Raw genomic sequence first — 23,178 nt, 5'->3', positions numbered from 1 at the left:
AGAGAGAGAGAGAGAGAGAGAGAGAGAGAGAGAGAGAGAGAGAGAGAGAATCAGATAGAGAGACAGACAGAGAGACACACAGACACACACACAGACACACACGCAGAGAGAGAGAGACAGAGACACACATACACACACACAGAGAGAGAGAGAGAAAGAGAGAGAGAGAGAGAGAGAGAGAGAGAGAGAGAGAGAGAGAGAGAATAGGAATACTTTTTGAAGGAGTTATAACCCAAGGGGCTGGAGACATGGTTCAGGGGTTCAGAGCACTTGTTCTTGCAGAGAACCAGAGTAAGGTTCCTAGCACCCACTTGGTGGCTCGCAATTCTCTGTAACTCAAGTTCCAGGGTTTGGGCAGCAGGCATCCATGTAATGTACATATCACATGCAGGCAAAATTCATAGTGCTAAGGGCTCTGAAAAATATCCACAATAAAGGGATTTATTTAGTGTTTACTTACTTATTTCCTCAAACTGAGCACATGTTTATTCATACAGATTCCATAATTCTAAATCATATGTGAAATCACTTTGGGAGGTTATCTCCAGTGCTAAATTCACCCTTTTGTCTTAGGTTCTGCCATCCATTAAAGCTTAGCTCCCAGGACTGAAGGAGTTAACTTAAAGAGAAAGCTTGTCTATCTCCTGAGGGTTGAATCACTTAGTTCTAATTGGGGAGACTTCTGGGCCTTATTGTGCATGGTTTCTACAAACTGTGTGGTTCAGGAGCTGTGGAGATCCTTTCTGCGATCCAGGATTGAGGGACGCTTTTTTAGCAAGTCGCTGAGAGTTCTGTCTGGACCTGTGTTATCATTAACCCATGTGTAAACATCTGTGGGAGACAACAGGAAGACAGTGATGAATACCTTTAGTCAGAGCTTTCATTCTGACTAGGATTTTTTTTATTCTATAGGTCTATATATTTAGAGCTGACCGAAGATCAGGGACCTTAATAAAGATCTTTCAGGCATCAGGGAAAAAGGTGAGTTCTTAATGTCGTTCATGTGGGGGTCAGTTCCCCTTGAGGATGTGTATAACCTAGGGTTTCTGCTCGCCTGAGGAGATGTAGCAGGTGAGTTTCTACATGGTTAAGCTACAAACAAAAGGTGTCACTGTCCAGGAGCTAGCATGCAAATGAGGCATGCTGTCTCTCTGCCCCTCAGCTTTCTCTCCCTCTGGCTGTCTCATGAACGCACATTTCCAACCCACGAAGATCCGTACCATCAAGGGGAGGTACAGAAGCAATCGCTTTCAAGGGGCGCAGGTGGATGAATGTTTCTCATTGCGCCTGTCTCTGCCTGATGCTGTCTCCTCACATCATTGTCATACCAGGGGGACAGCTGTCACATAAAGAAAATTCAAATAAAACTCACCTTAGTTCTATGTACAGGGATGTTCAACCTACAACCTCTGGGCTGTGCGCACCACGGGCTAGTCGTAAACTCGGTACAGTGCAAAATTACAGAGTTCCTTAAAACACTGTGAGGTGGGTTTAACATTTTATCTGTTAGTTTGATTTTGTAACTCTATCCTGTCATCCTCAGATATAAACTTCTTGGGGAACGGCTTTGTCTTCTTAGAACATTGAGTATACAATAACCACAAAGGCATTTCCAAAGGCTGTCTTGGAGAAAGGTTTTCTACCTGGGACACCCTGCCATGCCTATCTCCTTCCCTGTTTCCTGAAACTTTCAGTTGTAACCCAAAAGATTAACTTGGTGATTCATTCACTTCCTTTTTCCTGGGCTTCCTGTCCTGCTTGTGCTTTTGTAGCTTAGATCAGCAGGAAGGTGTGGCTGAGGATAGGGGCTCAGTAGGATGAAGTTGAGGCCAGGAGGATTGTGGGATTATATGGAGGCTGTTGGAGGCTTTCGTTGGCTCTGGGATAAAGCTGAGGGTGCATGAAATGTGGGAGGGAGATGCCAGGAGGCTTTGCCCACAGTTTCCCTGAGACGAGGGGAAACAATGATTGTTCCTGCCTGGCCGGCTTCCTTTGGTTCCTGCTTCATTCCTGCTCAGAGCTATTCTTTCTACACAGCAGCCTGGAAACATTTCATGGCGTTCCAACAGTGAATGGTTATTTGGAGTTCCAAAACCCTCACTTACATATAGTTGTGATTGTTTCTTATGGCTGCAATTGTAACAGCTTTAATATGTATACTCGGTATATAGTGATCATAACCTTTGCATGAAGAAAATGCACCCACAAACCTGAAATGTACCCACAAACTCAGCTTTGCTTTTCACCCTCGGAAGTGTGCTGGCGGTATGTGTTATTTTAACATTTCCAAACCCCAAAATATCAGCATCAGAAAGTAACCGTGAAAAAATTTGCAAAATAAACATTCTAAGCAACCCTAAAGGTTAGAGAAGAGATAGCTACATACTATTTGTGATTTATATTAAAAAAAAAAGAGCCTCCCCCCCCAAACCCAAGGAAGGGTGAGGATCGTATAATGAATGGCTTGTGGGGTCCACTGTGGATAATGTGCCTACACTTGGCGGTGTGAGCATCCTTTCAGAGTGGCTGCAGGACGAGAACCCGCCTCCGTGCTGTATGCTGAGTGTCCTATTATCATTAGGTCTGGAGAGCGGCTTCCCTGACCACTTGTGCTTCAGTGACTCAGCTTTGGGCAATGACGTGAAAGTGAACGCTGTAGCCTTCGAGAACCCTTGTCTAAGCTGCCTGAGGAGCCAATGCATTGGGCTCTAGGGCGGACACAGGTCTGTTTGAATGGCCTCATTATGATAGTCTGAGTCAGGTCCCTCTATGCAGAGGAGACTGAAGGGCCAAGATACTTTACCCCAGCTCCACAGCCGTCTCCCTAATGTGGATGTACACATGTATGCACATGCATGCATGCTGGTGTACATGTATGTATATGCATGCATATGTCTTCTTCAGTGACTCTCTACCTTATTTTTGAGAGAGGCCCTCAGTTGGGCGGGCTGGCCTGTGAGCTCCAGGGACCCACTTGTCTCTGCTTCCTCAGTCCCCGGATTATAGATGCTCAGACTCAGCTCCTTATGCTGCATAGCAAGTACTTTACTGCCTGGACCATCTCCTGGGCACCATCCTTCCCCCTTCTATAGAGTTCTTCTCTGCAGAGCCTTTGCCCTGCTCTGGAGCTACCCCTACATCATAAACCTTTCCACTCTGTAGACACCTTCTGCTTATTGCTACAAGAGATTCTCAGCTCCCTGTTCCTCATTGTCTCGTAGGAAGAGGACATGACCCCCTTTGCCTCTCGCTTTGCCCTTTGGTTCAGGGCTACAAAGACAACAGGAGGTTCCAAATCAGAAAGCCACCCGTACTTCTGCTTTTGTCTGGCTCCATTTCAGTTCAGTTGGTCTGGTGTCCTGGCTCCCTTTCGGGAAGAAAGAAAACTAACACAAAAAAATAGAAAAGCGGTCTAATCATCGGGTTGACACCTTACAAACAATAAACACAAGAGCCATTACTGAGTCTGTGGTTCAGATGTGACTACAGACACACTCCAAGCCAACGAGGATCTCCAGTTAAGTGACTCTGGCTCCAGAACGGGTCCTTGACATGCAAAAGTGTCATCGGCTTACATCAGTGCGTAAAGTTGCCCTGCATTTTAAAAGCTGAAGGATTTTTGATTGAACACCCATGAAGACACCAAGCTAAATAGCCCACTGGGATTAAGCTAATCGTCTCCTGGGGCTCAGCCCAAAAGAACAGCTGTTGGCTTTGCTCTTCTCGCCTTGCCTGGGTTTCTAAGCAGCTTTCCCAAGTCCTCCAGGGCCAGTGTTAACTGCTGGAAGTAGGCTGCCTCTCTTGCCTCTCTCAAACTCCCTGAGGTCGGCCGCCAACAAGTCTCACAAGCAAGAGAACATTCCAGGTCTTTCCATTTGAAAGCATTTATTTAAAAACAATAGTATATTCTCTTTTCTTTTTGTTAGAAGGGGTTTCAAACCCGCAGCCCTTTAGGGTGGGCACAGCTGCATGCTTCTGCTTGACATGCACAGGATTCCTTTACATGTATCACAGAACTGCATATTAGCTTAGGATCTCTCGTTTGCCAGGCAACACTCTCTTACCACTGTGCTATATCCTTAGTTCTTTTGTAATCATTACTTTAATTTTTTTTATTTTTATATTTTTACACTATGTGTTCATGTGTGTGGATGTGTGCACATGAGTGCAGGTACTCTTGTGAGCTGGTGATGTCACATGCCCCTGGAACTGAAGGTAGAGGGGTTGTGAGCTGCTCAATGTGGGTGTAGGGAACAGAACTCGGGATCTCTGCAAGAGTCAGATATGCTCTTAACCACTGAGCCATCTCTCCAGCCCCTGTTTTACTTCTGAGGGAGGGTCTTGCTAAGTCCTTGTACTTCTGGTTCTCCTACCTCAACCTTCTCAGTAGCTGGGATCACAGCCCTGGGGCACCAATCGCATAGCAATTAGTCTAAAAAAAGGAAAGGAACCCATTCTCAGCATGTGTAACAGGTACTTTCAGCCAACATTTAGATCTTCTCTTGGAAAAGCTGATGTGCTGGGAGTCAAAGCGATGGTAGTCAGCCACAGCTGGGTAGGGCTGCTACCTCAGTCGGCCCTGGGCTCCAGGTTGCTGTGGTCTCCCGCACTCAGTGTCATGATTTAGATACATGGTTTCGACTCAGACACCACTCAGCTCATGTAAGCACACTTGAGCTGCTAGTTCTTACTTGTTTTATCCAGACAAAAGCCTGGATCTTTCATCTTTGTATTTGAGACTTTGGATAGAAAATGACAGATACTGGGGCCAGGGAGCCGGCTCAATTGATAGAGTCTTGTATAAGGAGAGTGTGATCCTTGGATCACTCAGAAATCATGTGGAAAAGACAAGAGTGGTGCCATGCTCCTGTTACCTCGGGGCTGGGGAGGTGGAGACGGCTGTATGTACCTGCACACACATGAACATGCACACGCACGCACACACAACATCGAATAAAGTAGCAGATACTGATTACACTCTGATTCAAGAAGATCCGGTACAAATGGGCCCTGTGTCCCTACCTGTCAAACAGCCTGAGTTACATATTCTTCTGTCATGCCAGTTTGTGCCTCATCTCTTACTCTATGGAAGGCTGGAGAGGACATGTGCCTCATGCCATATTTTCCTGCCTGTTTGTGTTATAAGATTTCTCGTTCCTACTTGATTTGCTTTGTCAAATGTTTGGAATCTGGAGCACATATACAAACATGGCATCTCATTCTCTGGGGACTGGCCTACTTACCTGTCCCTTTCAGGGCTCTAGGAAAGGGGCCTGTAAGCCGGCTAGCTTTGGTCTCCCATTGTGTGGGAGGTCCTCAGGATCTGGGTATGTGCTCATTGCTCAGCTGACACAGCTTCTGAGGAGCTGGGGACAAGGTTCCTAAGCTAGTGGGCTGATGAAGCAAGGGCCTTGGTGTGTAAGGACAGACCCTGAATACATTGTCATGACGACTTGGTTACAGATGGGCTCTTACTTCGGCTCCTCCTTGTGTGCAGTCGACCTGAACATGGACGGACTCTCTGACCTGCTCGTGGGGGCCCCCATGTTTTCTGAGATCAGGGATGAGGGGCAGGTTACCGTCTACCTCAACCAAGGACACGTGAGTAAAAAGTGGGCAATGAAGGTGTCGGGGAAGAAACATCTGTGCAGTCATGTGACACGCGCCCAATGGACCCCACCAGAGGGAAAGCGTGCATTGGGCCATGTTACCTAGAAGAGATGAAGGTCTGGATCCTACATGGAAAAGCTTAATTATCCACTAGTGGACAATTATATACAGTGTGACACTTCAAAGTGTGGGACCCAGGGAGAGGCTTATGACTATTGGATGTTGTTTCAGATTTTCCTGCTTTCTCTAAGTGATGTCACTGCGATGTACACACAGTTGTAAGGCTCTCGGTTTTTCAGATGAAATAAACCAAGGCTCAGAAAGGTTAGCTCACTTGTCTCTAACCTTACAGCTACAATGTAATGAGGCCGGGATTTGAGCCTCAGCCAGCTGCCTTCATCTTCTCTAGGCTGCACCACCTCTGAGAGTTTCTATGCATCTTTCTGGAGAGGATAGGGGAGGTAGGATATCTTCGTGGAATTCTGAGGAATCGGTAGGAATTGAGTGGAAAGGTGAAGTGGACTGGGCCTGAGCTTCCAACAGATGCACATGCTGGTTGAGCAGTGAGGTAGTAGGAGCGTTACCTAGTTCAGCAAGGAGTTCATGCTGGGTACCAGCTAATAAACTAGCCAAGGGCTGTAAGCACAATGTCCCTTATTCTGTAGAACCACAAAGGAGAGAGATTGACGCAAAGATGCCTCTCGCCCCTCTGCAGCTGGTGGAGGGAGGGTGGATGGGGTCTTGAGAGAGATGGCAGAGCAGCAACCAGAAATGGCAGGGGGCCCATGAGAAAGCAGAATTCAAGTGTTCAAGCTCACATGCCCCACATGACTACACTGTGCACCAGAGTCTTGTTTCTAGTGATCCATAACCCTGGCACTATGGGGGAGCGAAGATGGAGGTAGGTCTGAGTCAGATCTAAACCTTGCCAAATCTTTTATGCAAAGGATGAGAAAGTAGCTTGAGATTGATCCCCCATTTCCTTCTCTACAAAGTCATATGCTCTAAACAGGATGGGTAGATAGACACAGAAGGACTTGGGATTTCCCCCACCACACTAACAGGAAGAGTTACATAGTTGGCCATCTGTGTCCAAGGGCTCTTGGATTTAACCAACCACAAATTGAACACACAGAGACAAAAAGTCCATTGTGTCCAACTGAGCATGCTTGGACTTTCCTTGCTGCTACTCCCTGAACGATGTAAAACCAATTTGCATATTGTTTGCATTGTATCAGACATTGTAAGTAATCTAGACATCGTTTAAGGACAGGGGAGAGCATTCATAGGTTCTGTGCAAACAATGCACTGTTTTATATAAGAAATCTGGACATCTAAAGTTTTGGTAAACTAGAGGTCCTGACACCAGTACTCCCAGACACCAAGGGATAACCATTTTTGTGTTTCACTGATTCAATAAATCAAATCATCACATCTTTATGTATTCTTTTCAAGATGTGAATTCTGTTTATAGTGTAGAAACGTAGTCACAACAAAAGACAGACCATGGTGCGGTAGACTGTGGGAGGCAGTAGGTCCAAAGCACCTCCACACCGGGGAGGTTTAATGATACTTAAGCCTGAAGATGCCAGGTGTTTTAATATCCTGGTATTTCTATGTCAGTGCTTCATGGGGACCATGAACATTCTCAAATGACTTCTGCTGCCATATACACTGTTGACACCTCTCAGTGTTTGCCCAGGAATCTCAAAGCTGAGACACATGTGATACACCCTTTACCTTAGAGGTACTGGGTATAGAAACATGACCCTCTGACAAGGTTACTAATGCCTGTCCTATGCAAAGCAACCTCGGGGACTCATAGGAAAAGGCACAAGAAAGAGGAAAGTAGAAAGGTGTGTACTCCTTCGGCTACCAGAGTTTAGGGTTTCCACCCCTCACCTCTCTACCAAAAGCTCCAGTCAGAAATTGGAGAGAGGAAATAGATTTTTTCAAGGCCATCCCTGAGGAAAAGGCAAGAGACTTCTTAATCTCAAATTGACATCCTGGGGTGGGAGGCGAAAGAGTGCAAAGACATCAGATACCAGTTTCAACAAGACATGAGGCAGGACACTGGTGTGCTGCAGAGGCCTTTCCTCTCAGAGCCTGTCTCCTCACTTCCTGAACTTGACCCAGGACCTTGGCCCTGAACCATCACGTGCACCTGCTTTTAGACAAACACAGTCAGTTCATCTGCTCTGAGGAGAGGAGACCTTCAGAGACGCCCTGCCTTATGATTTAGAAAATCACAGGAAAGGGGAGGTGGCTTAAAAGGTCAGGTATGGAATTATGGAAGGGAACAAAGGTCAGTTTCTTGCTCTGCTGTACTTTAAAACAGTGTTGGATCAGATGTTGTGGCGCACGCCTTTAATCCTAGCATTCAGAAGCCAGAGGCAGGAGGATCTCTGAGATCGAGGCCAGCCTGATCTACACAAAGACTAGTGAGAGTTACCTGGTGAGACCTTGCTTGAAAGAAAACAAAAACTGATTTGAGGGGGAAGAGTTAGGCTATGAAGAGAGCTGAGAAGAAAGACCCAGTGGGGACAAAGAGAGGGTAGGCTTGCCTGTCTGAATTTGACCAGGATCAGTTACTAATCCACCTGATATTACCTTTCTAGTATTCTGTATCTTGGGCTATTCCAGACTCTCGTTGTATAGGTGAAAGGCCTTTGGGTCCCTGTGGTCGTGCCCAGCTGTTTCCTGTCCATGGTTGTACCCTAAGAGGGTAGTGTCCTGAGCTCTGAGTTTTTATTGTGTTTTTTTTTGTCCCCCTCCTCCTTCCCCACTCCATCCTGTTTCCCAGGGAGCCCTTGAGGAACATATGACCCTGACCGGAGATGCTGCCTACAACGCACACTTTGGGGAGAGCATCGCCAGCCTGGGTGACCTTGATGATGATGGGTTCCCAGGTGAGTAGGGCCTCTCTCTGGGCATGGAGTCCCTCCAGGTGCAGCAGCTTATCACGCTCTAATTTTGTCCCTTGTTTGTGACTGGCTCCTGGATTTTCCAGTCTACACCCGAAGGTACAGCAACTCCCATAGGGAGAAAGGGCAACTCTTAGAGATAGACTGGCCACCAGAATCCCCCTATTGTGTAATCCATTGTCATCATCTCCCCCTCTGTGATATGTGCTTGCAGTGGCCTGGGACAGGTCCATAGGCTTTTTCCCATCACAAAACATTGACTCTGCATCTGGGATGCTCGGTCATGTTGTTGGGGAAGTGAATACACAGAGAGAATTAGATATTATCTTCCCTGATACTATCAGCCTGGTTGAGTACGTTGTGTTTCAGAAGAATGGGTGGTATATGTATCCAGTGTCCATTTCTTCTAGGATAATGGTCCCCTCCACAGCCTTTTGGCTTCTCTTTCTGGTTGTTTTAGTATCTCTTCCCCTCACTGTGTACAGTGTACAGACATTAGGAGCCACTACTGCAGGGTAGGGATGTGGCTTGCTTAGGCCAGATGCCCTTCAGTCCTTCACAGCATTGAGCACAGATGACTTCATTGTGTGAGAAGGCTATCACTTCGGTTTCATCCGAATACATACCCCCCACCCTTGGTGTCAGAGGAGCAGATATATGACTTATTAGAAACCAAGGGTAGAAAGGAAGGAAGATTCTGGGCACTAACCAGTGTCTGTAGAATTCTGACAGACAAAGATTAGGACGGTCCTCTTCATTTGTGATTCTTTTATGGATTGCGTCAGTGTCCTTCCCTCAGAAGATGAAGAGAGACACTTCTCCTGGGAGTAAACTCTCGTCAGCCTTTGTAAATTTCCACCTTTTAAATGTTAGGAGACCATCTGCCCGATTTAACGTTTGAGTAATGATTAGTGGAGAGGTTGTGAAGAGATGGAATTCAGACATGATGACTGGAATTGAGAAAGCCTGCCATGGCGTCTCTAACAGCTGTCTCCCCCTCAGATGTGGCTGTCGGTGCACCTAAGGAGGATGACTTTGCTGGTGCAGTCTATATCTATCATGGTGATGCCAATGGGATTGTCCCCCAGTACTCAATGGTGAGTGGTGGGAGGGACCATGATGACTCTGTGTGTGTATGTGTGTGCACACGTGTGTGCTGTATATACATACATGTGTGCAAGTGAGTGTATGTGACATGTGTGCATGTATGCATATGTGCTCATGTGTATGTGTGTGTCTGAACATGGGTGAGTGTGTGCATATGTGTGTGCTGTGTGTGCACATGTACATGTATGTGTGTGTGTGTGTGTGTGTGTGTGTGAGAGAGAGAGAGAGAGAGAGAGAGAGAGAGAGAGAGAGAGAGAGAGAGATTGATTCTTCACTGTGCATCATGCTATGGGAATGTGGATTTGGGCTTCCTTTCATATTTTTCACTAGTGAAAGGAACAAGCAGTTAATTGATAATTGATACTATTTATTAAATCCAGAAAAATTGTTCTATACTCCCCAATTTACCCAATTCAAGAATATATCCCACATACATAAAAGAATATCTTAACTGCTTTCTTCAAAAATTTTGTCATTTTTAATTGTGTGTGTATACACACACACATTCACACACATACATGAGTGCAATGCCTTCAGAGGTCAGAAGATGGTGAGGTCGGAAGAGAGTGCTGAATTCTCTGGAACTGGAGTTACCCATGGTTGTAAGAAGATGCAGGTGCTGTGAACCAGACCTTGGTCCTCCGCAACGCCTAACTGCTGATCTATCTCTCCAGCCCCTACAATGAAGTTCTCATCTGAATTAGAGCTGTTTATTTTTACATTTCTCTCTCTCTCTCTCTCTCTCTCTCTCTCTCTCTCTCTCTCTCTCTCTGATATAAGTACACTCTCATGCATGTGGAGGTCAGGGGACAGCTTGTGGGAGATGGTTTTCTTCCACCATGTGAGTTCCAGGGATTGAACTCAGGGCAGGGAAGCTTGGTGGGAAGTGGCCTTTGCCTGCTGAACTTCTTGCTAATCCCACAACTTCTTAGTTAAAAAGAGAGGTGCAGCTTCCTCTATGGTTGACGTCTTTGTCAAACCACCTGTGTACTAAGCCAGTGGAATCTAATTTGTTTTTAATATTTAACTGGTTTTGGACAGTGTTGTGTGCATCCCAGGCTGGTCTCAAACTTACAAGGTAATTGAGGGTGTCCTTTAATTTCTGATTCTCCTGCTTTCACCCACAAAGTGCTAGGATTACAGTGTGTGCCACAAAATTCTGTTTTACAACATGCTAATAATAGAACCCAAAGCTTTGTCTATGCTGGGCAAGCATTCTACCTCCTGAACCACATTCCCAGGCCTCTAAGGAACATATTTTAAGATATAATCTAGGGACACAGGGATGCACAGAGGGCCTGAAAGTTGTCACGGGCTATTGTCAAACTTGGCATCTAAACCAGAGCTAATCAAAGCCCCAGTTTCACATCCCGGACTTGGGGACATGGAAGTGGCGAGTTCTCTATTTTTGCCTTGTTAGCATAGTGCTCAATCTTGCTGATGGTATCAAGCCGGGCCCCATGGGAAAAAAGGAAGTCAGGCTCTCAACAGAAACAGGGTCAGGATATGTGCGGTGTGTATAGAGCAGCTTGTGTCTTTCTCCCAGTGGGTCAGTGACAGAAAAGAACACGCGATAAGAACTCTGCAGCCAGTTGGTGGAGTGCTAGCTAAGCATGTACAAGGTCCCAGGTTCCACGCTCAGCACCCCACGAACCATGCATGGTGTCACATGTCTGAAATCCCAGCGCTCAGGAGGCAGAAGCAGGAAGATCAGAAGTTTAAGGTTATCCTCAGCAAGTTTGAGGCCAGCCTGGGCTATAAAATCCTCATCAGTAAACTCAAAACAAACAAACACACACAAAAAAAAACCCTTCTTAGTCAGCAAATATTTGTAATTGGACTTGTGCGTTGAGTACTTCCCGTTCACACCTATACCTATAGATTTGTATCTTTATGGTTGAACTATCTTTCCAGCCCGAGGTTTGTAGTTTTTAAATTTTATTTATTTATTTGTTTTAGTTTTTAATTTAAGATCTTCACCCCCATCCTACTCATCTCCCCATCCCTGTGTTTCTACCCTCTGCTCTTGCAACCTTCCCGTCAAAACAGGAAAAAAGTTCTGTTGTCGACGCTGCAGTGTGTCACATGCGGTCTGCAGGATACCGTTTGTCCGCACAACTTGACTTGCAAATGTCCGTTGCAGTAAGTCGTTGGTCTGGTTCAGGCCTCTGGCTTCTGCTACAGATCAGTACAGATCCTCACCAGGATTCCTCTTGGATATTCTGTTGTTGTCCTGTGTCATGGAGATCCTGCGGTGTTGGATCTTCAGCAGTTCATAGATGGGGTAGATGTTGGGGTGGACTAACTCAAAGCCCTGAATCTGGGCTTAGGTGATGTCAGAGTCTCTCAACCCTGTCATCTGTCCCACATCAACAGCACCAGAGTCAGCTCTCCTGCACTCATGCCCCTCAGGCTGGCTCACCCAATGCCACAGCCCGCAACGGGCAGGGCCAGTTCTCATGCCCTTGGGGCAGGCTTACCCACACTCACACTACCAGGGTCAGCTCTCCCATGTGCCCTTGGCTAGCCCAATCCATGCAGAGTGGCACCAGGCAGGGGTCATCTTGAACTTGCTCTGCCCACTGGGCTTTGTGAGCCAAAGTTTGTATTTTAGGAGGCATGTATAAATGGAGCTGCAAACTCTTTCACATTTATTTATTTATTTATTTATTTATTTATTTATTTATTTATGTGTGTATACATGTGTGAATGTGTGTGTGTACACACGTGTGTTTATGTAGTATTACGTGTTTGGAATATATACACATGTGTGATATACACGGGTTGGAGGAGGGTGTGAGATACCCTTGGTCTATCACTCTCCCCTTCCTTCCCTGGAGACACTACAGCTAGGCTGGTGCCTTTCAAGGCCCAGCAATCTTCCTGTCTGGGTCCCTATCCAGGCTCATGTGATATGCCTGGCTTTCTGTGTGGCCACTGAGTATTTCAACTTGGGTCCTCATGTTCTGCAGTAAGTGTCTTGCCCATAGACCATCTCCCCAGCCCTGGAGGCACAGTACCCACATGTATGACAGTCCTTGCAGCAAATCTGAGTTAGATGGTGAGGCCTTGCTAACCACTAGGCCAGGCTCTTTCTCTCTGCCTACACCTGCTTAGTCAGTGCTTGAACTCAACTAAAAGAACGATCCTTAGGGAGATTCCCAGAGAGGTGGAGGAGCTATTGCCAGAGAGCCTCTCATTTCTCCATCCTGAATCCTTGTAACAACTGAGTGAGCTGGATAAACTTATTAGCCATTGGCTTTCTGATGAGCCCCGTGGAGGGTATTGAATTTGCCTTGAGTAGCCACCTTCCTCTACTGCTTTTTAGAAAAAGGCCCGCCCAAGGAAGTTCCATGGGGAAACCTACAGATAAGGAGACTTGTGTTGCTTCGAAGTACACACACTTCCTGGGGTATCCATTCACACAGACTGCTCTTTTGTCGTTAGATATAAGTAACCATGGAAACAACAAACTATAGGTGATTCAGTCAGCTTCATTAGAAGCTGGAAACACAGAGTGTGACCTGCATGGTTTGGATCAGGGGTTCTCTGTCCCCATGATGTCATCTAAAGAGCCCATCCTCAAGTTGGGGGTGAAGGGGGAGGGTCATTCTCCACACATCCTTCTGGAAGCTTGTGCCTGGACCTTGGAAGCTAATCACACAGAGAGGCCACCTGCAGGAGCCCCTGCTTCCCCCCTGGCGTGGCTCTCCAGTGTTTTGTTTGGTTGCTGGGTGGAATCCTTGCAGAAAGCTGCAGTGCACATTTGTGGTTAGTGTGGAGCGTCTAGTGGGAAGCCACGATTGGCAGCTGGAAACAGCGCCTTTGTCAGCACGCACCCTGGCTTGCTTAGCCTTCACAGAGAGAAGCGGTTTGGAGCTCTTTAAATAAAGAGGGTGGAGAGAGAACTCACAAGAGAGAAACAACCATGATTATACTTTTCTAAGCTTGCTAATATGTATATGATAAGGCCAATGATTTAAAAGGGGAAAACAATCCTTTAATGACAGGTTCTTCCGGGCCTGGATCCTGGACAGAGAGGGCATTGTGTTTAAGAACTGGAGGAAGAAATCAGAAGTGAATCTAGGCAATGAGATCGCTTTTCTTTGGCCCCTAGTATTATTTCTGCTGAAGAAACGGTGAGATCAGAGCCTGGACTCCTCCCACGTTCCTCTCTAACTTGTGCCGCCTCCTTGCCTCCTCGAGGTTACCATGAAAAGTGTTGATTTTAAGATCCTTAGATGCCTTTCTCAATCCGAGAGCCCCCAGGCATATCGTGGCGGCCCCTGTGATCTTTCCCTTGCCCTAACAGACGCTGCATATAAACCTGGTCAACCGGAGGTTTCCCACAGTTCCTGGTTTCCATTTACAGTTATTAGCACCATGCAGACTTATCTTCCTGGCCTTATAGCATAATGGCCTGCAGATGTCAGCGGATAACTTAAGCCTGCATTGCCACACCCCCAAATGGACCACCCCCCCCCAGTCCCAGCCACAGCATACCCAAGAAACGAGAACCCACAGCAAGCTGCTTCCAATGTTCTTGGCCTCCAGAGCAGAGATGTGTAGCTTCAAAGTGTGGGTTTTAACTCAGATACACACACATTTGTTTAGACAGAGCCATGTGGGATGTGTGGCTGAGCCTGTTAACAAGCAGTGTTTCTGCAGTACTGCCTACAGGGCTCTGAGCTGTCCTTTGATGCTCACACATTTCCTGTCGGATGCCTTAACAGAAGATGGCAAGCCTCCTTCTTAGATCATCTCTGGGACACTTCCTTGTAGTTATCAGCTGCTGAGGGCAGGGGATATCCTATCTCTCCAGCAGAGCCTGTGGACACGCCCCCAGCCCCACCAGGGCTTCCCCACAGTATGACTCAGTAAAAGCATAGAGAAAGGAAGGCAGCGTGAGCCCCCTGGATGTCTGTGAACATGGTTTTCTGTTTTGGGCTTCACTACACGATAGTTTGCTTCAGGTATCAACTTGACACAAATCTACAATCACCAGGGAAGAGAGAAACTCAGCTGAAGAATTGCCTCCTTTAGATTGACCCATAGGCACATCCATGTGTCATTTTCTAAGTTGCTAGGTAATGTAGGAGGGGCCAGCCCACTGTGGGCGGTGCCATCCCTAGTAGATGGGCCTGGTCTGTATAACAAAGCTAGTGGAGCAAGCTAAAGAGAAAGCTGATAAGCGGTGATCCTCAATGATTTCTGCTTCAAGCCCCTGCCTTGACTTCTCTCTGTGATGGATTATAATCTGTAAACGGAAGTAAACCCTTTCCTCCCTGGGCTGCTTTTGTTCAATGTTTTTATCTTTGTTTGTCTTTGTTTCTATTTTTGTCTTATCATGGAGACAAAGAGCTAACTAGGACATGGTGGACAGAAGAAAGGGCAGAATTGATCAGATCTCAGAAAATGAGACTTTATGGCTCAAGAAATTTGGTGTCTTTAAAAGGAACCTTACTGCGGGCATGTGACTGGATGGCTTTGGTGGGAGGCGGGCTAGTGGCATGACAAGTATTCTTTTGTTAAAAGTATCCTTTTATTTGTAACTATGTGTGTTTGTGTATGTCTGTGTGGGGGCCTGTTCAACAAGCACAGTCACTGAGGAGGCAGAAGAGGGTGCTGGATCCAACAGAACTGGAATCAGCAGGCAGTTGCCTCCATATGTCGGGGCTGGAAACCAAACTCAGAGCCTCCGGGAGAGCACTGTGCTCTAACTATTGGGCGACCACTCCAGCCCTGCATTCTTTATTAAAATGTGTGTGTGTGTGTGTGTGTGTGTGTGTGTGTGTGTGTGTGTATACATGTGTGTATGAAGCTAGAGGACAATGCCAGGCCACATTCTCATCTACACTGTCCACAACCCGGAGTCCCCTGATTAAAGAGGGGGACACCCCTGTCCCTGGCTCGAGGCACTGGGATTGTTAAGTTCATTCCACCATATCTGGCTTTTTATGTTGATGCTGGAGCCAGAGCAGGTTCTTGTGCTTGCAAGCCAAGTGCTTTACCAGGTGCCCCAGGCCCAACAAATATTCCTGATTAGGCCATGTGTCATGATGAAGTGTATAAAATGTGACATGGTAGCAGAGTTAAGAATGTAACACGTGGGTTGAAGAATGCCTTTCAGAAGAAATGGCTGACTCCCTCCCTGTACTTTCCAGGAGGCTCAGCACCATGCAGTTATAGATTTACCAGGTCAAACTTCTCTGTAATTTCTATGAAGCTCAGGAGTCCGTAGACCTCCTGGTTCACTGGCAAGGGGGCAGGGGGAGTCACCACATGGATGTCTGTCTTTCCAACTGGATACATTAGTGACCTGTCCATCTTAGGGGAGGCAAATGCAGTAGTTAATACATAAATAACAGATAGGAGGGACGGATGCTCCCAGCATCTCAAGCAGCTGTGCTTGGGTTAAAGCAAAGGAGACGTAAACGGCGAGGGAGATGGTTCAGTCAATGAAGTACCTGACTGCCTTGCAACCCAGGGTCAGTAGGATCACTGGGCATGTTGGTCAGTTGGACTAAATATTGAGAGACCCTGCCTTTAAAAAAAAAACAAAAAAGCAAACAAAAAAACAAAATCAAAAATGGTAAATAGCACCTGAGGATCTACACAAGATTGTCTCCTAACCTCCACACACAGACAGAGACACAGACACACACACACACACACACACACACACACACACACAGAGAGAGAGAGAAAATAAACCCAGCCTTTATTTGTCTTGAACATGTCAAAACCATACATGAGCCAGTAAGATGGTCCAGTAGTTACAGACATTTGCTGCCAAGCCTGATAACCTACAGTTAATTCCCGGGACCCGCACAGTGAAGAAGAGAACCAGTTCTTTCAGATCATCTTCTGCCCTCCACATGTGTACTGCAGCCATGTACACAAATAAATAAATGTAAAAAAATGTCTTTAAAATCAAGTGTTAGTAGACATTTTGTTGACACCACACCCAGGCAAATTTTTTGATGAGGATGTCTGGCCGAGGCAAGCAAGAGTAAGGAATGTATGATCTTCAGGAACCTACCACAGACACTCTGCCACATTCTACCCATGGTTTCTCTTTTAGTGACTACTTCAGACCGAGTGCGCTGAGGAAGCTGGGTTCCAACAGTCTCAGGTCCTAACTGCCCTCCTGTGACTCCCTGTTTCTATTGTCTGTTTCAGAAGCTGTCTGGGAAGAAGATAAACCCGACCCTGCGGATGTTTGGACAGTCCATATCAGGGGGCATTGATATGGATGGTAATGGCTATCCTGGTAAGCTGTCTTTCTCAAAACCATGCCGGATGAATGAAGATAGGTGTGTGAGATAAGATAGCCTTTCGGTTTAGTTAACGGCCGTTCTCACTTATGCATGGTAGCTGACTTTTAAAGGCTTTGGCCACGATAAGAAATGCATCTGTACAAAGTCTTGCTAAGAAAACCCAAGTTCTTGGCAAAAGATCTGCTTTCAAGTCACTAGAAAGTTATCCACCAAACACAGATCACAGTAAACTATATATTCCAATAAAATAATATCTGCTGTTGCTTAATGATTAAAGCTAATCATTGCTTGGTGATATATTTATATATAATAGTTTATGCTAGTAACTACAGAAAAATATTCACAAACAAGAGGAAGTTAATCTTCATGACGTGTAGTCCAATGTAGCCAACATTTATCATTCTAATGTATAGCTAATATAAAAGTTATTAATGAGTTAATTTTTAAAAATTAGGTCTTCAAAATCTGCGATGCATTTTACACATCCAGCTCCATTTCCAGGCCTCCGTACCAACATGTGGTTGGCTGCCACTTAAGACAATGTGGCTGTAATTCTTACAAAGTCATTACACAGCCAGACAGCAGCAGTAGGAAGGCTCCCTGACCACAAGGCTGGGCCTCTGTCACTGTGGCGCCGTGCCAAAGGGCAGCTGGGGCTAGTTTCCACAAGGTTCTGAGTCTGTGAATTCTTGTTCTCAGATGTCACCATCGGAGCCTTCCTGTCCGACAGCGTGGTTCTCCTCAGGTGAGATGTCTGGCTCTTGCTCGAGGGGCCATGTTCTTCATGAGTAACAACAGCTGGAGTTTTGCTGGGGAGGCCTGGGACAGATCCTATCAGTTGGCTCTTTCTTTTGTCCTACTCCTTCAAGGCTGAAGGTTCTGCACACACAGGAATGCTCCTTTTGTTCTCTCTGTCATATTCTTTACCATAGTGTGGGCCTTGACTAGCTTATAGGGAGCTGAGACTTTTCTGGGACATCTTGACAAGGTTTGGGGTGGCCCAAACCCTAATCCAAGGCTTGTTTGCTGTTGCTCATGAACATCCCCCTTTGTCGAGATACTATATAAACATTCTTGTTTCCTATAAGCACCAGACACTCAAAGCTCTGGAAAACCCTGTCTAGCCTAGGTTTTTATCTTTATAACCAGGATCATCACTCAGTTAGTCCTCAACCGCAGGGACCAGGAGCCTCCTGTCTGTTCACTAGCACAGCAGAGGTGAGGGACATGTGCCTGGGCCCAGGACTTGCTAAAAGCCCACAGAGCACAGTGTCTACCCATGTACCATCTTATGTATTTCGGCCCGTGTGAGTCAGAGGAAGCAGAATTTTACTTTGGAGTGGGAGCCAACAGTTTTGTTAATAACCCGATGGCAGAATGTTCTAAAATAAACTGCTATGGTCTTCCAGCTGGAAGGGGTCCAGAGCCTGTATAGCCCTCCACTACAGATGCTTTGAATTTAGCTTCGCCTTCTCCAAGCCTCCCTGGAGGGACACTCTCTCCTCTTGAATGACGTACCCCATAGGAAAGAACCAGCTGACCGCTAGACAGCTCTAAACTTTGAATTGTCAAAGTGCCAGCCAGAATAACCTTGAATCTGGGTGTGGCACGGTTGCAGGTGGCATGGGTTCAAGCCCTGCTTCTGCCCTTCTAGGAGGAGCTTCTTGGGCAAGCCCTTTGACCCCTCTGTTCCAGGATTTTCCTCTGCCAAAGACAATAACAGGAATATTTCTCAAAAGCTGTGCGTTGGTAACGTGTAACTGTGAGACAGAGCCAGGCATAAAGAAGAGCTGGTCTTATGTGGATATGGTTGAATTTGACTTTCTAACATTCTGCTTCCTGGTTTTGTATCATCTACATAGAAGCCCTACAGTATCGGAGATAACAATGTATTCCCCAGATGCTAAAGTCAAACCTCCCTGGTTCCTTAAATTATCACTCTCATGACTCAGTTTCCACTCTTTTCCTCCCTATTCTCTGGCATGGAGCTTTCCTCTTGGGCAAGGTCACAGTGGAGGGCTGTGGTGAGGGAGCCTGTGAGGTTTGTACTCCCCTCACAGTGACCTGACAGCTCCTTGTGATTCTCAGGGTCCCTCTTAGAGAAGACATGTGCCCTGGTTTCTTTCGGTGCAGTTGGCTATCTTGATACCCCAAGCACATATTTGCCTTTGTTTTTTCAAGTCAAGCTTTCTCTGTTCAAACCTGGCTGTTCTGGAACTCACTCTGTAGAGCAGGCTGGCCTCAAACTCACAGAGATCCACAGCCTCTGCCTCCCAAGTGCTGGACTAAAGGCGTTGGTTGTCCCTTAAGCTTTATCAGTTTTTAATTGAAAATAAATTCTCTTTTATACACTGTTTCTGCTCTCTCATCTCCTTCCAGAGAAGGAGCCTCCCCATCCATCCAACCCAGGCCTTCTTTCTCTTCCTCTCCTTAGAAAACAGAGAAATTAAAACAAAACAAAATAAACAAAAAGAAAACATACCCAATATTTAAGAAAAAAGAAAACTCAAAAAATCGGAAACCATAATAGATAAGTGAAAAATTAAAAAGAAAAAGAGCTCAAAGAGACAAAAACAAACAAACAAACAAACAAAAACCACAACCCCAAAACCAAAACCAAACCAAAACAAAACAAAAAAAAAAACCAAGCCTCTGGAAATCCTATCGAGTTGATTTTGTGTTGTCATCTACTGTGGGCATGAGGCCTGCCCTCACGTGTGGTTTACATACTCACAGAGACCCCGTTGGGAAAAACTAAGTTTTCCTTTACAAGGAGTGAGATAGCTTCTGAGTAAGGGTGAGAGATGAAGCTCACGCCCCCTCTCAGTGCTAGGACCTCATCTTTCTTCCCCTGTGAGCTCCAAACACAATGGAGTTTCTGTTCATCTCTCTGCTCCGTGGGTACAAATGTTAAGTGAAGTGAAGTCACTGTGGACAAGAGACCCCAGACTCCAGCATGGAGCAGGAGGTCGAGTCTGGTGAGGTGGAACCATGTGAGTCCAGGAAGACTGCACATGGGTGAGGTAGTGAGGAGCCCAACAATGAGCCCAAGTGAGCTTCAGAGGAGGATGGAGATGCCACCATCACAGAAGTCCATGCCCCACTCTCTCTGCTTACATACACGGCTCTGTTGACACGAAACTGTGCATGTGGGATGCTAGGGACTGGACAGAGACCAACCATGGCAGACCTGGTCCTGGGTCTTTGATTCTAGCCAGTGAGCCACATACAAATAGATGATGACACAGGTCACCTTGATGAGCACCTCCCATGCACCAGGCACTACGTAAAGATTTTATTGACAGTCCTGTGCTTAGTCACAAGCATGCATTCAGAGGGGTGCTTCAGTATGTGATTTCATCATGACTGAGTCTAACCGTATGTACTTACAACAAGCTAAAGCAGCTATGACCCTACTATATGATGCCATCATACGTGTGGTCTGTCTTCACCGTCATGCAGTGCATGACTACATTCATTGTGTGTTTTCTTTCTTTCTTGGATTATAATTTGTATACAGCAAAATGTACCGGTTCGAGCATGCGTCTCAATGACTTTTGACTGGTGTGCATACCCATGCAAGCTACACCACCATCAAGGCAAAGTACATTCTGCCACCCTGCACATTTCCTTATGCTGTTAAAAGTTATTTCTCGTTGTTATTGTCTTGGAGAGGCGCACATTAGGACAACGTTGGAGTCTGTCCTTCTACCTTTATGTGGGTTCTGAGAATCAGTCTCAAGTCCCCTGAGAATCAGTCTCACGTGACTTACGTGACGTGACGAGTGCTTCATCTACCAGCCTTCCTATGTTCTAAATGCATCTTTCTCCCAACAGGCATCTATTGTGGTTTCTGTCACCACAGGTCACTTTTGCCTGTTCTTGGATTCCATATAAGTGGAGTTAGACCATATGCATTGTAATTTCTGAGTTCTTTCATTAAACTCAATGCTTCTGAGTTCTACTCGTGTCTTGGACTCACAGGATGAATTGACCACTAATCCTGTAAGCAACTCCATGGTGTGTGTACTGCTATTAACCTACTTTATGGGTGAAGAACTAGGAGCTTTGCGGTGAAGAACTAGGAGCTTTGCGGTGGTGAACTTGGTTGTCAGCTTGACACACCGGGGAAGAGAGAGCCTCAGTGGAAGAATTGGTTCCATCTGATTGGCCTGTGAGACATTTTCTTGATTGCTAATTGACGTAGGAGGGCCTGGCCCACTGTGGGCGGTGTCATTCCTAAGGCAGGTGGGCCTGGTCTGAATGTGAAAGTTTAGTTGAGCAAGTCAGAGGGAGAAGTTGATAGGTGGTGACCCTTGATGGTTTCTGGTTCAAGCTCCTGCTTTAGCTTTCCTTGATAATGGACCATAAATTGTAAGTCAAAATAAACCCCTTTCTCCTCCTGTTCCTGTTGGTCATGGTGTTTATCGCAGCAACAGGGAAAGCAAATTAGGACAGTCTTTAAAAAAAAAAAATTCCAGATGGTGATCAGGGCCAGTAGGATAACAAAGCAGGGCGATGTGTTCAGGGGCAACGCTGGTGTCGCATTCAGCCAAGAGGGCCAGGTGGGTATGTCCTGGCAGAGGTGATGCCGAAGGTCGGCAATTGTATTGGCTGATGCAGCTTTTGGGTATTGCGTGGCAGGGGCCACACCACTGTGGTTAGGGGGAAGGAGACGGGGGTGACTGGGGAAGAGTGGGTCTTGGCTGCTGCTCCTGAAGCTGGGCTGCAGAGGAGTGCACGGACCCACAGATGGTTCAGGGACAGTGTTTCGGAGAAGTCAGACTTGGAGTTCCTTCTGATTTGGGGTGAGGCAGGCAAAGAGGCATGTGCATGCCTGCAGATAGCTTCTGTGTTCGCTGTAGTTGCAGGCACCGAGGGATGCATTTGGGATTTGGGGAAGCTCTGCGCTGTGGCTAAGAGAGAACCTGACCGAACATCTTTATCTGTGTGGACACAGATGAGCTCCTTGGACAGAGGAAAGCCCAGGGCTGGTTTCATAACTAGCCTTCACTTGTCCCTTCCCTGCCAGGAGAAGTAGAACACCACCCTGTGAAAACTGTACCCGAGCCACTCTTATTATTTACCTGGAAGTACAATGTGAAGATCTGACCTCTCTGCCTCTGAACAGCATTCTAGCTGCCTGCTTCTTTCAAGTCTTAAAAGCACTCCAGGCTCTGTCCTCGGGTGCCCCCTGGATGCCTCTGTTATCTCAGGGTTGGTGAGTGGCAGATGGGGTCCACCCTAGTAGCGTGAGCAGCTCTGCCCTCAGGAAGTTTGCTCATGGGGGCTGGTCCTGTATTCTGGTGATAGGAGCCTGGTGCTATGCCACCAAAGAGCAAAGGAAGTGACCAGAGAGGCTTATGAAAGATTGTTCTCCTCAGCCAAAAACAACACTTGAAGTGGAAAAAAAAAAAAAAAGCCGAGAGACCTGATGTAACAGATGTTGGTAGGAGATGGGCCCAGGATGACTTTGCCCACCCTTTCAAAGGACCCTGCTTTGCAAGCTTTGTGAGGTGGTTTGTTGACGTTACAGCTGGTTCTTTCTCCCAGCCCCATGCTCTCAGAAATAAGACTCAGACTTAAAATATATTTACGAATGCCTTGTCCATATATCTAGGCTCTTCTTTGACTAGAATTACAACAAGATAACCCATTCATTTTAATCTGCATTTTATCACCTGCCTGGTTACCTGTGCTCAGGTACCCTCTGTTCATCTCCTCACGTCTTCCCATGCCCTGCTCTTTCCCAGAATCCTTTCTGCCTTCCAGATGTCCCACCTTCTATTTCCTGCCTAAGCCATAGGCCATAGGCTTTTTAATTGGCAGGTGATACATCCATGCCATACACAGGATATTCTCTCTACAGTCAGTCTGTCTGGACTGCTCCTTCTGTCTCCTGCTCATACCACCATGCTCGGCTGAGCTCTCTAGGAAGGGGCCCTGCCTTCTTTCTGACCAGAAGACAAGGGGATGGACTCTGGCCTTTCATCTTCTTTTCCATAGCCTGGCAGGTCAGGGGTTGCCAGAGTGGTGTTATTGTAGAAAGGACCCTAGCGCTCTCTCTCTCTCTCTCTCTCTCTCTCTCTCAAGCTTTGGAAACTTTGTCTCTGTCCTTCCCCGCCCAGAGATGGGCTTCAGACATGTGGGTCAGGTTTAGAAAGAGACACTAGTGCACACACACACACACACACACACACACACACACACACACACAGAGAGAGAGAGAGAGAGAGAGAGAGAGAGAGAGAGCGCTA

At 46.5% G+C, this 23,178-nt stretch overlaps 1 protein-coding gene across 1 annotated transcript in view; it reads left to right on the top strand.

Moving 5' to 3' along the window:
- Window positions 1–23,178, top strand: part of Itga9 (integrin subunit alpha 9) — a 246,687-nt gene that overhangs the window by 55,869 nt on the left and 167,640 nt on the right. The window contains exons 8-13 of the mRNA XM_028767293.1: window positions 913–981; window positions 5,464–5,601; window positions 8,414–8,519; window positions 9,537–9,631; window positions 16,824–16,914; window positions 17,621–17,666. Coding sequence (XP_028623126.1) covers window positions 913–981; window positions 5,464–5,601; window positions 8,414–8,519; window positions 9,537–9,631; window positions 16,824–16,914; window positions 17,621–17,666 — 545 coding nt within the window. The remainder of the gene's footprint in view (window positions 1–912; window positions 982–5,463; window positions 5,602–8,413; window positions 8,520–9,536; window positions 9,632–16,823; window positions 16,915–17,620; window positions 17,667–23,178) is intronic.

This window comes from Grammomys surdaster, unplaced genomic scaffold (assembly GCF_004785775.1).
Source record: "Grammomys surdaster isolate TR1022 unplaced genomic scaffold, NIH_TR_1.0 172, whole genome shotgun sequence".
Taxonomy (NCBI): Eukaryota; Metazoa; Chordata; class Mammalia; order Rodentia; family Muridae; genus Grammomys; species Grammomys surdaster.
This window is presented reverse-complemented; position numbering and strand designations above follow the sequence as displayed.